Below are 17234 nucleotides of genomic sequence, written 5' to 3'. Positions count from 1 at the left end.
AACCGGCTATTCACTACTACTGCTTTTCAAAACTTATTAGATTATACAGCAACATTGGCTATTTTATACTGTAAAGGCAACTTTGATCAGCAGATATTCTTTTCCATCAGGGGGGAGGGGTCCATCAAACAAGGGGGGAGGAGAATGCGACAAAGAAACTGCTAGATATCCTTCATACCTCCCATCTCTCTTCTTCCTGTTTATCGTTCAGAGTATCATCACTTGTTTGGATGTCAAAGGCTAAGGGTTTACCACGATTCTCATCTTCCTTGATTGCTTGTGTTAATGATACAGGTAAATTAAGATCTTTATCACGGTCCTGTCTCATTCCAATATCAACATCCGTCAAAGCAGCGGATTGCTTTCCCTTAAAAAAAAACATTAAATTCTTACTTATTTTCAAAATATTTTTTATCGATTCAGTAAATACTCAAAAATTAAAATCCTTCTATTTCGAAGCACACCTAGTATTATGAACTTTGCATGCTGATATTGAATGATAATAAACAAGTAAAATATACAATAAGTATTAGCTACCACATACCAATACCTGAACTTCGCTATTTTCAGCAATGTTTTTGTTTGATCCGTCCTCAAGTGCTAGATTTTCAGCAGCGAATTTAGCATCCGAGGCGCCTGCTTCTAAATCTGCACAAATACTAGAACTAGTAGTATTTTTTTCGTGTTCGTTAAATTTTTCAGCCATCTTTCAAGCAAGTCTTCTTTGATCCTTTTCACTTTAGGCAAATATGCAACGTTGCGACTAGTTACATGCAAATTTAGTCTTCTCTAGAATATTTGTTTATCACGCTCGGGTACGCGAGCGTGAAAAGTAAATATTCTAGAGAAGACTAAATATGCATGTAACTAGTGTGGCGACTAGTTTCTCTCGCTGCCTATTTCTTTCAATTATGTCTTTTATATTTCTATTCTTGGTTTGCAATCAATCCCAATAGAGCACAATAACAAAAGGGATGTCCGCCATGTTGGAAGATATAACAAAAGAATTCACTGAAAAATCTTTTGTCAAATTCTTCCAACATGGCGGCTATGACCTCTATATAGCGCAGCGCACTGATTCTAAAAATAGCTTGAAGATTCGGACAAACATTGCATTCTGTTTAACCGCTACGAGGATTATACGAACCGATTTTATTATTTTTACTTAAAGTTACAATAATAACCCATGTAAGCTAAGATCAACTGCGATCGGCTGTGAAAATTATCTGCTGAAAGTAAACTTGTAAGTTTGTTTGTCCGAATTTTGCCTTTGTCTTCGCTTTTATGACGTCACGACTGCGTTGCGCTATTGCATACGAAGAATTCTGGAATCACCTAAGCCACTGGAGTCCATGTAACTTCCTTGTGGACAGACTGACTAACGACTAACTTTAATCTTGCCACTACAGTTTATTTTAATGAAAATTGTGGCCTCCGATTGCTATGGATGCTTACACACAAAAGGGTCTACTCTGTGCAGCGAACTCAAATTTACACACTGCAACTTAAACAGCTTTGTGCGGAGCCCTGGAAGGGACATGCTATACTTTTTTTTTCTGGATCTCTACTTTTTTACTAGATGTCTATTTTTTTCTGGATCTCTACTTTTTTTATTGGATGTCTATTTTTTTATTGGATGTCTACTTTTTTCTAAGTATGGCTGGTCAGCGGTATAGATCGTCAAACTGGTCAGCGGGCGAAATTTCGTATAAAGAACAGTTTTTTCGTTCTGATTTTATCAATAACTTGTATTTTACATCTAAAGCGGTTCTTTATCCATTACATCAACCGCATGAATGGTTACCGGTATCAGGCGCGGATCCAGGATTTTCAAAAGAGGGGTGATTTTTTTAATGAACAAACGCCAAAGGCTCGAGCAATTATTGAGGTCCGAACATGATCTCCCAGGAACTTCGAATTTGAGACCCACAGAAATGCAATTTTTAAAGCATTTAAAAAAGTTATATTATGTCATAGTTATGCCAATTCGGCCGTACTTTTTGCGGACTTTGAAAATAGAACGCTGCATTATTACTCAAAATGGCAGACAAGAAAGCACACGGAGTGAGCAACAGCTAGAAATGAGGCGTTTTGTGGATTACATGCTGGACTTATAGTCTGTGGGCTCAATGATAAATAAATTGATGTTTCAAATATTATTTCTATTTGACCTCATCAATCATTTCCTTTTTGCACAATCACAGGGAATCATACGTTAGTACAGGCATTCATGCGTAAGTATAAATAAGCATATATAATGTACAGGTAGTCATAGGCATGTACCTAGTCTCCGCCACAGCTGCTTTCAGTGTCGTCACGCAACGCTTTCTCATTACTCAGGGAAGAAAGCTTGCGTGACCACACTGAAAGCGGCAGTGGGGGAGACTAGCATATACCACGCTTGTCGTATATATGAGCAGGCATATATAAGCTTGTCGACTGTGTGGCATTCAGCCATGAAGCACGTACCAGGTAGAGATCCAGAGAGAGAAAAAGTAGAGATCAAGGGAAAAAAATTAGAGATCCAGAAAAAAAAGTAGAGATCCAGAAATAAAAGTAGACATCCAGAAAAAAAAGTAGACATCCAATAAAAAAAGTAGACATCCAATAAAAAAAGTAGAGATCCAGAAATAAAAGTAGACATCCAATAAAAAAAGTAGAGATCCAATAAAAAAAGTAGACATCCAATAAAAAAATTAGAGATCCAGAAAAAAAAGTAGAGATCCAGAAATAAAAGTAGACATCCAGAAATAAAAGTAGAGATCCAGAAAAAAAAGTAGACATCCAATAAAAAAAGTAGACATCCAATAAAAAAAGTAGAGCATCCAATAAAAAAAGTAGACATCCAATAAAAAAATTAGAGATCCAGAAAAAAAAGTAGACATCCAATAAAAAAAGTAGAGATCCAGAAATAAAAGTAGAGATCCAGAAAAAAAAGTAGACATCCAATAAAAAAAGTAGACATCCAATAAAAAAAGTAGACATCCAATAAAAAAAGTAGACATCCAATAAAAAAATTAGAGATCCAGAAAAAAAAGTAGACATCCAATAAAAAAAGTAGACATCCAGAAAAAGAAGTAGACATCCAATAAAAAAAGTAGACATCCAATAAAAAAAGTAGAGATCCAGAAATAAAAGTAGACATCCAATAAAAAAAGTAGACATCCAATAAAAAAAGTAGACATCCAATAAAAAAAGTAGACATCCAGAAAAAAAAGTAGACATCCAATAAAAAAAGTAGACATCCAATAAAAAAAGTAGACATCCAGAAATAAAAGTAGAGATCCAGAAAAAAAAGTAGACATCCAATAAAAAAAGTAGACATCCAGAAATAAAAGTAGACATCCAGAAAAAAAAGTAGACATCCAATAAAAAAAGTAGACATCCAGAAATAAAAGTAGACATCCAGAAAAAAAAGTAGACATCCAATAAAAAAAGTAGACATCCAATAAAAAAAGTAGACATCCAGAAAAAAAAGTAGACATCCAATAAAAAAAGTAGACATCCAATAAAAAAAGTAGACATCCAGAAATAAAAGTAGAGATCCAGAAAAAAAAGTAGACATCCAATAAAAAAAGTAGACATTCAGAAAAAGAAGTAGACATCCAATAAAAAAAGTAGACATCCAATAAAAAAAGTAGACATCCAATAAAAAAATTAGAGATCCAGAAAAAAAAGTAGACATCCAATAAAAAAAGTAGACATCCAATAAAAAAAGTAGACATCCAATAAAAAAAGTAGACATCCAATAAAAAAAGTAGACATCCAATAAAAAAAGTAGACATCCAATAAAAAAAGTAGACATCCAATAAAAAAAGTAGACATCCAATAAAAAAAGTAGACATCCAATAAAAAAAGTAGACATCCAATAAAAAAAAGTAGAGATCGAGAAAAAAAAAGTATAGCATGTCCCTTCCAGGCTCCCTAAGACTGCCCTAGTGCTAGACAACATTCCACATTGATAAATAGCATTCCAGCTTCTAGCATAAATACCTTGTCCACCCTTTATTGGATAAGAAGTTCGTATATTTTTGTAGTGAAGTCCAAAAGTTTCGCGTAACGTTCGTAAGCAGATGACGTAAGACGTTTGATAAACGTTTAATTATCGATCTGCTAACATCTTAGTGAGTGAGTGATACATTTGCATATTCAGACCCCTCACAATAACTCGTTTCTAGGCTTCGCGTATCCACGAGTTAAAAACCGACCTCAATTGAGTTACAATTGAGTTGTTACTTTTTCCTCCTTGCTATAAATTTAATATCATGTGTTCACTATACAACAATTATATATAACATTATATATTTAATTAATTTTTTTTTTTGGTTATCTACTTAGAAAATCAATAAGTGATATACATGTATATATATAGAGGAACTATGATATATTGTATCTATATGTATACCAAAGGAAGATTTTTTGTAATATATACACTTAATATTAGCATGTAGTACGTGTGCAATTCAATTTGTTTAGCTTGATCCATTCCTTTTTTTTATTTTTTTATTTTTTCTATTTTTTCCTCTTACTATATTTATATCAATTTCATTTATACCTCAGCCGTACTGTCTGTAATATTTAATTTTTTAGTTATTTTAGATAGCTTGTACAGGGGCGGATCCAGAATTTTTTCAAAGTGGGGGTTGTAGCATTGATTGAGATACTTGTTTGGCGGGAAAGTAGCACAGGGTTCCCAAACGGAAGTAGGTCTTATGAAAATGATTATTTGCTGCAGGCGAGCATGGTTGTTTCAGGTTCCACACACGGCGTATAGAAAAAAGGCTAGCGAAATGTGTTCGCCACCCCTGTTTAAATAAAACTCGCGATGCTGTTGGTGTTGTCATGAAAAATAAAAATAATAATAAATCAAGATGGCTCTCATAGGGGGGGTTGCAACCCCCAAAACCCACCCCTAGATCCACCACTGCTTGTACCTTACATTCTGGACAATTTCTCTTTATATATTTGATAAATGTAAACATTGAGGTACTAAAATAAAAATCTATGTATATGTCTATGTCAAAGTATTCAAATTTTCAGTTGAATCAAACAGGTCCAAAAACAGCTAACGCATACAGAATAGGAAAAAGATATGAAAACTATATGTTTATGATAAATTGATAGAAGAGATGTAGACTTGATTGGGTATAAAATAATGGTCAAGGAGCCAAGAGACATATCCTGATCTTCGAAACTTGAAGAAAGCTAGCAGTGCAGTACTTGGAAAACTGGTTCAGTTTAGTTAACCCTGAACAATAAGTGAAAACTTTGTACCACTTGTAATAGTATTTTGTACTCGTAGTTTCGGGCTAGTGGAAAACAAATTACGGTAAAACAAAATTACCGTAACTGAGCGTAAAATTGACGATGGTAGTTTGTAAAGTAAGCTTAAGCTTCTTACAATACATTTGTTCATTCTTGTTAGACTATGAAAAATGATTAAAATCATTTTTTGGCTTCTCTAACACCATTACGGGTCAAGCAAAAAGCTTCTAGTTTAGCGAAACAAGGTCATTGTAATAGTCGCAGCACAAACGAAAGAAACGGCTTTACTCATCAAAATGTAGTACCAATCAAATGTGCTTCAAAACGACATATTTTCGTTTTATTAAAGGAAAGACATTTTTAAAAATAAGAATGAAAAATGTTTTAAATTCAAAATGTCAAAATGCTTTAAATTGAAAAGCCGAATTCCTGTGACGTCATTTCTATAAAACATAATTTTTCAGCCAATCAGAGCGCGCGTTCGTGAAAATCTATTATATAAATGTATATATATCTATTTATTTATCAATTTGCTAGATATTATTGTTGATATTCCCTCATCCAATTTATAATTACATATATACCTTGATTCACATTCTTCTAAATTTATAGGTGAGCTCGTCTCGATAGTTCCAAAATTGGTTTAGTACTGTGTCAACTCGTGACTTGTCATCCGGCCAACCTTGATTTATTTTTGTCTGCAGCTTGGTCAAGGTCAGGTCTTTACTTGTTTCTTCCCGTAATCGTTCCTTGGTATGGTCGAGGAGTCTTGGGTTGCTTTCATGATATTCAACTTCGAATCCTGTTACTGGTGCCTCGACTGGTTGGGGAAGTGGTGCTCTTGACAGGGTGTCGACTAGGTAGAGGGATGTTCCTTTCTTGTAAGTCACCTTGAAGCGATATCGTTGAAGTCTCATTAGCATTCTTTGAAGCCGGGCTGGATCTTTGTGGAGTGGTTTCTTCCGGTAGACGCATGTACCATATTTTGGAAGCAAACGTTTCCCTCTCTTTCCTTGTCTTATATTATGGCGTCTTATATTATGGCGCGTAACGCCTGTCATAAATGACGCTTGATTGATCAAAACTACTTGACATTTTGAATTGTTTTATTGGGCATTCCACAAATCATTTCTGCATTTATGTACAGGATTATTTTAATAAATATTATGTATTTTCTGTGATAAGCACTCAGTGCGATAATCTATAATTATTATAATCATATCCCCATTCAATACGTTTAAAAGTGTGTCCCATTAGGCACTCTTCACTAACCACAGGATAACCATTAAAAAAACTTTCAATATTTCTCACACATTGCAGTAGAAATCTATGGCCATGCAAAAGCAATTCTAGTAAAAGGTCTTATCAAAAGCGGATTAAAATCGGAACTTAGCAAATTTAACGACCTTAATAGCGTAGTGAGTCGTAGTGAGTTGCATTGGATGTTAAAATATACAATTGATGTTATGTACATAGAATGCTGCAATGGGCTTTATGTCCTACTATTAACTTTTCTTCTATCAGCTGAGTCAAGTAGTCTTTTGTATAGTGTGCTTTATATACCTTGTACACAACACGTAACAATACAGTGGTTGACCCAGAATTCTAAAAACGAGGCTCCAAAATGAACGCCACGAAGGATACCAATTTCATTCTACAGAGCGTAAAAAACGGGTTCAGCTACGAGTTCTCCCAAGATCCATCCCTAGATCTACCACTGCAATAGAATATAGTACGAATTACTTATAAAGGCTTTGCATAAACGTGTGATGGCAACCATGACATGAGGCACAACAATAGAGTCGTTCTCCCCTGAGAAAATGAAATCTTTCTCAGATTAGACCAGATTCAATTGTTCCTGCCTCCCGTCATGGCTGCCATCACGTGATGGTGCAAAGCCTCTATTGGTATTGTTTATACTTAGTATTCGATTTGTCCAAGTCTTATAATAAGCTATAGTTTTGTAGAGGCGGATGCTGCTAGTTAGTCTCTCTTAGCATTGTCAGTTCTTATCAGAAGCATGCTGTGCTCGTAAAGTCTTATGTATCCCTTATCATCCCTGGTTAGTCTTTTTTCCTTTATCTAACAGTTATAGATAGACCTTTTCCGAATTCGATTTAGTGACAATTATGTCCAAGTCGAGGTTGGATTTGATGTTTTCATACATTTACTGTATTTTATCAAGCTCAACCTCGAATTGAAGGTATTATTTCGTGGTCACTGAAGGGAATTCGGGACAGATCTAATGGATCAACAGTTGATCAACCAATTGCAGGCATAGGTATTTGTTAGAGAAGACTAGAAACTCGATTTTTTATCAGTAATGGAATTTAAAGCTGAAGTAACTCAGTGTTACTTAAAACAGCTTTCCACTTCGTTCAAATTTTCACAAATGTTATACCACACATAGAACTGTTGACAAGTTAATGTAGTTTTCTTTGGAAAGCGCGTGACCTACAGCAAGCAGGAGAACATTGCGGCGAGCAAGAATTAGCGCAGGCACCAGCGCACGCCTGTGCAGAGTAGGGATTTTGTCCGGCCATAGAAGCCGCGTATCCTGCTCCCTGATACGATGTCGATGGGTAACCACCATACGATGATGTGCTGCTGCCGTACATACCCGGGTATCCGGCAATTTGGTTAGTACCGTAGCCACTATTACCAGATATGTACATGGGTGTTTGTGGAATGCCTTGTTGGGCTGTTTGCCCAGCGTACCCATAACTAGTCGAGTAAGCGCTTGGGTACCCCTGTGGAGGAGACGCAGGGTATGGAGGTGGGCGTTGGTTATTTTGTTTTGGTCGTTGCTTGCTTCCCTTTTTTCCTTTCGCGCTTCCGGGCTTTTCTTGTTCGGAAACAGCGTTCTGTTGTTGAGTAGACGGGTAGTAGGGTGAGTATGATGGGTAGCCTGTTGTGTAAGATGATGCCGTGTATGGTGATTGGTAAGATGGTGGATAAGGTGATGATATGTAAGTTGATGTGTAAGGTGATGGGTTAGTTTGTTGGTTATAAGCTAATGCATATGAGGATGGATTAGTCTGGGGGTATGGGTTATATTGAGGGTAGAGTGACGCATATGCAGCCTGATAAGCTGATGATGAGGGCTGCTGTTGTTGTGAATAGCCCTGTCCATAGCCAGGATAACCAGGGTTGCTAGGCTGTGGATAACCAACTGGTCGCGAAGCAGGGCGAGGGGGCCGTGATGCTTGTGGTTTGCTTTGCTCTTCTGGTTTTTTGGTAGGTTCATCTTCTTCTTTAGATGATGACGGCTTGGTTTTCTCATCGGGTCTGGTTGCAACCTGTGTGCGGCCCTGTGGAGCTGGAGGAGAATAACCAGTATATGGAAAACTGGACTGGTAGTTTTGTGGGTAAGCTTGATAAGGATTGGTCTGGTAAGGATTCGATTGGTAAGGATTCGATTGGTAAGGATTTGCCTGATAAGTGCTTGTCTGATAAGCGCTTGTCTGATAAGCGCTTGTCTGATAAGCGCCTGTGTAAGGCTGTTGTGGTTGGGCTCCAGGGTATCCTGATGACCCCAATGGGCTCTGGATAAGGCTGTTCTGGCTGCAACAAGACTGACTGCAAACAGGAGCAGGGCAGTGTTGAATAGAACAGAAGCCAGGACACAAAACAGGCTGTGGATGCTCTGAAAAACAAAATGAAAAAAACTGAGACGTTACACTTGCATTTCTGGCTTTTCGGGAGACAATTGGTCGAATATGCACCTCAATTCAAACTAATTCTTGAAGAATTTCGTTATTAAAAAAATGTATACAGCTATGAACATCTCATTTAGCATGCTAGTTCAAAAAGAGTCATGGTAAGAGAATTTATCACTTAGAAGAATGCATGGAAGTCTTGTCTTGCCTTGTTTGTATAACGCGTTCGGTAGTTACGGTAAAATTAGTGGGGTTAAATCCACTTGGGTGTGATGTTTTACCATTTCAGACCACGTGTCATTCCCTAGAATATTATTTCTTTGTTTAACGGTTGTGCATGAGAGGACACATTAATAGGGATACAACTCAAACACTAAAAGTATATTATCTTCAAAAAAATAATATAAAAATGAAATGGTAAAACATTACGCCCAAGGATATTTGGTCCATTAAACCATTTAAAATCATCACTGGTAGATGAGCTTGGCATTAGGTGCTTGTTCGGTGGGATGAGAGGGGCCTGGCGCATAAAACCGCGGTAACCATGGCAACCCTGCCACAACTCACCGTGCACCTGTCACACTGACGGTCTGGTCAGTGGAATACTTACCTATAAATACCTACCATAGGGAGGGAGGGCGGGAAAAAACAAATAGCGTTTAGCGTGTGGTTGCCAGAGGCTAGTGATAGCGAATATCGTAATGCAAACGACTCTTGGCGAATCTAAAGTCAAACTAGCGTGATCACATGGGTAGCGGGTGATCAAGTTGACCTATTAGCAATAAATAGCGTTGATCGATATCGCGGTAATTACCGATCAAATAGCTCAGCCCTACTGATGACCAAGATAGGCGGCTAGCGGGCAGTCAACAAACAGCGGTTATCGTACACTATTCGCTGCTACACAGCTCGAGTCTAACTTTGCCTACATTTCATTTAACCACATGTAAACACTCTTACCTATGATGAGAGAAGTGTTAACAATTTCAACAGGTTCGCCAGACAGCATTCCCATGATAATTGTTCGTTTAGTGCTCTCACCAGCATTGCCGCCCTCTAATTTATTTCTTAGCACTTCTAGAGGGTCCAGAGGTGAGTCATCGTCTGGTGTAAAATGGAGCCTGATTGTCGCCAGGATTTTATCGTCGTCGCTTTTCCTGCAAGTAGCACGTGTTAGAAGATTTTATTCTGTGCTAGTTTAATCAAAATCTGATTTGAAATCATCATCTGAATAATCATCATCATCATCATCATTGCATGTCATGATCACTGTCATCATCATCATCGCAATCATCATCATCATCATCCCCATTATCATCATCATCATCCCCATTATCATCGCCAACATCATCTCAATTATCGACATCATCATCGCCATCATCATTGTCATCCCCATTATCATCATCATCATCATCATCCCCATTATCATCATCATCATCCCCATTTTCATCATCATCATCGCCATCATCATCATCATCCCCATTATCATCATCATCATCGCCATCATCATACTACCATCATCATTCATTGTCATCATCATTTCCTATTGTTATTGCTATATTACAACAAATACAATTACTTACGCAAAGCCTTTGAAATCCACGTCATCGAACCAGTCTGCGTCTGAGTAAATCTGCATGATCTATAATAATAATTTCTAATATTTAATATCTTCCAACATTTGTCAGCCTTTGAAATCTGCATGCTCTTCATTTTTACCACGTGGTCATAATTAGGCAAACACCACGCCAAAGTGGATTTGGTCGATTTGAAAAATGTAGGCCGGTTGTATTTTGGTTATACAGCAGCCTTAGTTGTCTTACCGCATTCTGTAAGTGCGTCTTCAGTGATATATAGCGAGCTTCTCCCGGTGATAATAGCTTGTCAGTCCACAACTTGTTCAGGTATTTAAAGAACACCTCGTAAATGCTGACATCTACAAGACAATATATGCACACTTATGTAAATGTTTTATACTAAGAAAATATCTGAGAAGCATGCCGTGCTGTCATTGGCTGTGCGTACACAACGCACTCTCTGATTGGTTACATGATGATATTGCGTGCTGTCATTGGCTGTGTGTACACAACGCGTTCTCTGATTGGTTACATGATGATATTGAGTGCTGTCATTGGCTGTGTGCACACAACGTGTTCTCTGATTGGTTACATGATGATATTGCGTGCTGTCATTAGCTATGTGCACGCAACGTGTTCTGTGATTGGTTACATGATGATACTGCGTACTGTCATTGGCTATGTGCACGCAACGCGTTCTGTGATTGGTTACATGATGATATTGCGTGCTGTCATTGGCTGTGTGCACTCAACGCGTTCTGTGATTGGTTACATGATGATATTACGTGCTGTCATTGACGCCTACACATGGATTAAAATCTACTTTTCAGGCTGAGTCTACAAGTTTACCTCTGAGCCTTCTCCTGCAGACGAAGCTTGTTCCTTTGTCACATGGTATATATTTCCAGCTAAAGCTTTCGCCGACCACCACACATTTCTTTCCCTGGACGTTGCTCTGATCGTAATCCCATTTGACGAAAACATTTGAAGTTCCGTCAACCCAAGTGAAAGTACTATCGTTGTTAAGATCTCCCAGTCCGATCCATGTGAAGTTCTTTTTGTGTGATGTCTTGAATAAGAAAACACAGATTAAGGGGTGCTAACTATCTACCCTGAAAAACCGCAAATTCCGGTTGAAAAACAAATGGTATGTATCATCCTCTTTAGAGCAGTTTTCGTATGACTTAGAAAAGCGCCGTGCCGTAAGCGTGCCGTGACCGTGATGCAATTTTAATTTGCTGAGTTTTTTATCGCGCGATGTGATTGGTCTGGCAGTGCCGTGTGCTCGCCGTGTTTATGCCTTTTTTCGGGTATTTGATTGGATGGAGAGGAAACTATTGCGCAATGTGATTGGTCTGGCGTATCCCTTGCCGTATCACGTCCGTATTTGTGGTGTGAGCTTTTCAGCTCTTTTCACAGCGTTCCGAAACTGCTCTAATGTTCTGAGAGTCATACGCTAGAGTATTAAATGTAAAATTAACGCTGACTGTATAGGCATTGAATTACTCACCAGAAGTGACTTAATGAAGTAATTTTCAGCTTCGCTGTCAACAGAAGCGAGTGAAGCAAACTCCTGCGTACATTTGTGGACAGCACTTTCCCACGTCCTTGGTCCAGGGAACAGCTTGAAGCAGCTGTTGTTGTAGTGTTTGTAGCCATCAGAGCAACTGGCTGAGGTAAAGAAATTTCAAATTCAACTTGTGAATTATCGTTGTAACAGTACTCAACGATCTGTTTGTTCTGATTCTAAATCTAATTCTAGTTCTAATTGTAAAGCGCATTGAGACGACTGTGAAATGCGCTATATAAGAACCTCCCTCCCATTTCTATGGCATGGTGACAGGAGATAGCGGTAAAAGACTTACCAGGTCTGAGTCTTCCTACTCCACTTCCTTTAAAGACAAAAAAACTGACATTAAAACGAAAGACATGGAAAACTTTCGCAATCGTTTTTGGAATATTACGTTACTACTTTACACAACGTAGATAGAACGTCCTTAAGTATAACACTATAATATATACTCGTTTCTCGGTGTTTTGAACTGAACTTTTGAATTTGATTGATCTGTGTCATACTCAGCAAATCTTGGTCATGGTACAAAAAGGTATAGCTTCTTGTTTCCTGCAATTAGTAGCGATATTCTGCAAATTTTTCCTTACATTTTCGCCACAGTTTATATTTCCTCTGCTCGATACGGCAAAGTAATCGATGTACTTATATTATACAATTGACCACAACACAAATCCCAAAACGATCATGGCAGTAGTAGTTAGAAATATAAATAATATAATCGTTCTCGAGTAAAGAGAGACCGTGTATTATGCTTGATCGCCTTCACATCTATTCACACACGCTGTAATCTTCACGGCGACCAATACAGCAGTTTTCGTATGACTGTGAAAAAGTCGGTGCCGTATGCGTGCCTCATCGCGACTGTAATGTTTTCTAGAATTTTGATCTTCTGATTTTTTTCTCGCGCAATGTGATTGGTATGGCAGTTCCGTGACATTGGCGTGACCGTGTCCGCGCCGTGTTTCGGACATTTGATTGGATGGAGAGTAGATTCTCGTGCATTTTGATTGGGTTGGCGTATCCCTTGCCGTGTCACGACCGTGTTCGTGCCGTGAACTTTTCACAGCCATCAGAAAACTGCTCTAATGCAGCATAGTTTGCCTTTGCGTAGCTTATAACCCTTACTTTAGCTAACTTACCTGTGACGGGGTAAACATTCTTTATCATTTCCTCGGTATTACCCGGTGGACTAAAATAAGCAACTACATAAGTCTTGCCGCTGGCGCTCGACGCTTTTCCGATCCCCACCTCTTGTGTTCCCCTCCACACCAGCTGGGAGAAGTAGCTCGTCTTGGGACTCTTGGTTGGCCTATCAAATCTGTAATGTCTGGAAAAGCAAATACAAATAGCCGTCAATATTTCATTTTTTTATTTTTTTATTTTATTTTATTTTTTGATTTAACAAATTTAGATTTTTCAAATATCATACCAATCAGAAGGGAGATATGCAAAGTAGGAGTTTTGATACCATATTTGGAATTAAGAGTTTGGTTTCAAGATGGCCGCTTCTCTCACATGTCAAATTTCTCGCTGAATTTCCTGACTTTCAGAGGAGATTTACCAAATCCCACAATCAAACATTTGGGATATCTGTCTTCTATTTAGTTTTTGGAGTTTTTGAAGCAAGAGGGCGTGATTCGCTGGAAAGAAATTTGTCAGGAAAAAAATTGAATATTCCGGATATATTGCTGTTACACGTTACAACCCCCTTGTTACGTGAAATACGATATCAACCTGACTTACACAATTTGGTTGTACCAGGATTCTACACTTGCGTTCACTACGTTATCCGGGCTCGACGTTGAGAAAATTGCCTGGCCAAACTTTGAGTTGGTATTCAATTCTTCCTGGTCCTTGTTGGCCAACTTGACGGCCCAAAGTTCAGCCTCGTTGGTAAGATTGAGTGAAAGCTCAAGCGGCGAAGCAGCGTGCATTAACCGATATTTATTCATCTTGTTAACCATATCCTTTAAAAACTGTTCAACTAAAATTAAAATTAGGAATTTTAGTTTGCCAAGGGATCAGCTTTGCAATGACCATGAGAACATTTATGCGATGGGGATCATTTTTACGGAGGGGATTATTTTTCCGCGTTTGTCAAGGGATCAGTTTTGCAATGACCACGAGAACATTTATGCGATGGGGATCATTTTTACGGAGAGCATTATTTTTCCTCGTTTACCAAGGGATCAGTTTTGCGATGACCATGAGAACATTTATGCGATGGGGATCATTTTTACGGAGGGGATTATTTTTGTGGCCGTAAATTTAACGCTTTTAAAAAAAGACTTTCTTGAATTAGCTTCGTTTGATAGCCTTGTTTGCTCAATATTTGGTCAATATGGTCATTCACCATTTTCCATACATTTGTTGAACTGTCAAGCACAAAGCATTCGGTCGAGTGGCGGATCCAGGGGAGGGGTGCAGGGGGCGCGCACCCCTCCCTGGTTCGACTTTGTGCCCCTACTTCAAAGATTTAACCAATACAAAATAATGTTTTTTCCTTTGATTCTAAGGGGTGCACCCCTCCCTGGGTTAACTATGTGCGCTGCACCCCTCCCTGAACAAATTCCTGGATCCGCCCCTGCAAGGTTCAAATTTGAATCCTTTGAAAGTACCTTGGCGCCTCGCTTGAGCGATTTGTTTTTGACCAGTAAACCAATGTATGGAAAATGGTGAATTAAACCAGTAAAATGTTGTATTGACAGAGGCCAATCAGCGGTGGTAATATGAAGGACAAAGGGCCGGTAACTCCAGGGATTCTTTATAATTTGTCAGAATAAGCCGTTTGCACGATGGCGTCATTTTACTACAACTACCAAAATGCTTGGCCAACTTTCTTTCTTATTCAAATTCGTATTTAGAATAGTAAGACAATTGGTGCTAATTAACTGAACTAAAGAAAGTGTGCAAGGGTGTCTGGTAGTGGGAGTCAAATAACGCCATAATAAACAACGTAAAGTATGTATGTTTACTCCTACCAGGCTTTGAGTCCTGAATGCTATCTCCTGTTTTGTTCTGTCGTGGTGGAGTGGTAGGAGAAACATCCGAAGTCTCTGACGGCACAGGAGAGGCCTTATTTGATGGTGGAGTAGGGATGGACGTCACCAAGGCAACCAATGAAAACAAGGCCAATAGTTTGACAGCCATGAGGTTGTCCTTCAATGCCCTGCTGTAAGAAAAGCAAACACTTTTAAACTGTTGAAAGTTAAATCACTATGCTTTTTCTGTAAATGACTTTTCAACTAGACAACCTAGTTCCACTAAGTTTCAAAATTTTAGAATTTTGCTCTCTGTTAAAATGTAATCCTGTCATATCATATATTATTATAAGCCAAAAGAAAAGGGAAAAAAACAATATTACATCATGGTATCCTTTGGACCATATCGATATTCAAAATCCCTTTATTTCCTACCTATAAATCGCAGTTCAAACGCATGGACCATAAACGCAAACTATCGACAATTCTTCACAATATTTTGCTGTGAAATTATCCAGTAAATGAGTATATTTACAGCTTGTTTTTAGATTTAAATCCAAAATATAATTACTCGCAAAAATGTTGTATTTTAGCAGAAGTTCATGGACTTCTGATTTTGATCCATGTCGTAATGTTGAAACTTAATGGTCACGTGTCAAGTCGAGCATGCATTGGCTCATTGTGACTCACGTCATGATCGTTGTCGGAGATCCAATATGGCGTCATTTTAATCAAAATACCGTGGGAAAGATTTTTGGATTTGTTAACAGAAATTTTAAAAACAAAAATACTAAAATTAAAGCAAATGAGTCAAATATTAACATGTAGAAAACGGCGTTTTCGAAAAGGAAAACCTTCAAACATAAATGATTGACGTCTGTTATCTATATATCATTGATAATCTTGGATAACTATAATTTTCTGAGCGCAAACTAAAGTATGAATAGCTTGTCCGCAAAGAGCTGAACTGTTTTCATTTGGTTCTGTTTTGTTGTGTCGTTTGTCAGGAGTTTATGTTTTGACTGTTCGAGTATCATTGACTTTTACAGTCCGTAGATTTACTACCAGAACCTGTTGTTCAAAACCCCATCAAAAATCCATCTAACCGTTAATGCGTTGTTTCTGATCATTGAACCGGCTAAAAAACCTCGATGAGTTATAAAAGAATAATAAATAACACTTACCTCGCGAAGGAAACCCTAATCTAAAAAGTCGATTATTTTTGTTGACCAGGAATAACGAAAACAATGTCGGCAATGATCTTCTAAATGATATCACTCATCGTAAAAGGATTATAACTGTCACATGTCGACGTGAAAAACTCACATCACTACCATAAATCTGGTTCGTGATTGGCTGGTTGAGGCTTTTGAATATTTGATGAAGGCGATTGAAGGAAAACTGGTGTTTTTTGTGTCTTTGCTTCATGCAAGAGGTTACAAGAACATCACTTCAAGGAATCAAATTTTATCGTTCTCAATCTTTCTTTAAATTTCTTACGTTTAGTTATTATGATAAATTTTATCGGAACACATAAATGGAAACAGCTTTTTGATGGGGAAAAATGGGAGTTTTCCTTCAGGTAATAAAGATAGAATAACTAGAAAATGATATCATATAATCTTTTTTTTTATTTGTAACCTGTTGATTTCACTCCTGATGACTCAAGTGTTGGCTCCGGTCACCATTGCTAAGCGGAATCCCTTACACTAAAGCCTTCCAAACAAAATGCCATTTAATTTTCTTTTGCCGAAAAATTCTCAACGTGTTCATGTAACTTAGCCTTGTTTTCATAGATATTCTTTCTTTCTTTCTTTCTTTCTTTTTTTTTTTTTTTTTTTTTTTTTTTTTTTTTTTTTTTCTTTTTCTTTACCTTATTCATTTTGCTTTTCATAAGCGCGTTTTACATAATCTGTCCTTCTCGTTACCTTTTTTGGAAACGTGTTTACTAAAAACAACTGTTACTCCACTTGTTTATCAAATATTCTCCAAAGTAATGCTAGCTTTTTTAGTATCATATTTTCGTCTTGATTCAAAATTTAAGGGTTTTATCGGAGCGCGCAGCGTATATCCTCTTTTCCCCTCTCCCCAAAACGCCAAGCTGCGCAGGATATTTCTCGCTGGAATTCGTCCCCTGAGTTACGCAACTTAAGGCATCAACACCATGTCTAGACCAACA

General features: G+C 37.8%; 2 protein-coding genes and 1 long non-coding RNA gene across 5 annotated transcripts in view; 1 reads left to right on the top strand and 2 right to left on the bottom strand.

The window, feature by feature from the left end:
- The window catches only part of LOC116287068 (two pore channel protein 1), an 88379-nt gene extending 87411 nt beyond the window's left edge, over window positions 1-968 (bottom strand). Inside the window, exons 1-2 of one of the 2 annotated variants that reach the window (XM_089032842.1) lie at window positions 545-968; window positions 179-367 (exon numbers count right to left, since the gene is read on the bottom strand). In XM_089032842.1, the coding sequence (XP_088888968.1) occupies window positions 179-367; window positions 545-706 (351 nt within the window). In that variant the 5' untranslated portion in view covers window positions 707-968. The remainder of the gene's footprint in view (window positions 1-178; window positions 368-544) is intronic. The other variant, XM_089032844.1, reaches the window with a different exon arrangement.
- On the top strand, window positions 173-6788 carry LOC148909956 (uncharacterized). The gene is made up of 2 exons (XR_016120236.1): window positions 173-294; window positions 5878-6788. It is a non-coding gene; the product is annotated as an uncharacterized LOC148909956 (long non-coding RNA).
- Window positions 6354-16317, bottom strand: LOC116297793 (uncharacterized). 2 transcript variants are annotated; one of them, XM_031706088.2, is made up of 11 exons: window positions 16240-16317; window positions 15056-15246; window positions 13818-14058; window positions 13214-13401; window positions 12367-12393; window positions 12012-12172; window positions 11351-11570; window positions 10748-10860; window positions 10508-10566; window positions 9885-10081; window positions 6354-8911 (listed from the first exon to the last, which is right to left on the bottom strand). In XM_031706088.2, the coding sequence occupies exons 2-11, from the start codon at window positions 15222-15224 to the stop codon at window positions 7689-7691; spliced, it is 2598 nt and encodes an 865-aa protein (XP_031561948.1). In that variant the 5' UTR covers window positions 15225-15246; window positions 16240-16317; the 3' UTR covers window positions 6354-7688. The 2 variants fall into 2 exon arrangements, with proteins under 2 accessions (XP_031561948.1, XP_031561949.1); XM_031706089.2 differs by having other exon boundaries at window positions 15056-15243; window positions 16240-16304.
- Between the last annotated feature and the right edge of the window lie 917 nt (window positions 16318-17234).

Source organism: Actinia tenebrosa, unplaced genomic scaffold (genome assembly GCF_029948245.1).
Source record: "Actinia tenebrosa isolate PJP-AT-01 unplaced genomic scaffold, QUT_ActTen_1.0 PGA_scaffold1__47_contigs__length_23844297, whole genome shotgun sequence".
In the NCBI taxonomy this organism is placed as follows: Eukaryota; Metazoa; Cnidaria; class Anthozoa; order Actiniaria; family Actiniidae; genus Actinia; species Actinia tenebrosa.
This window is presented reverse-complemented; position numbering and strand designations above follow the sequence as displayed.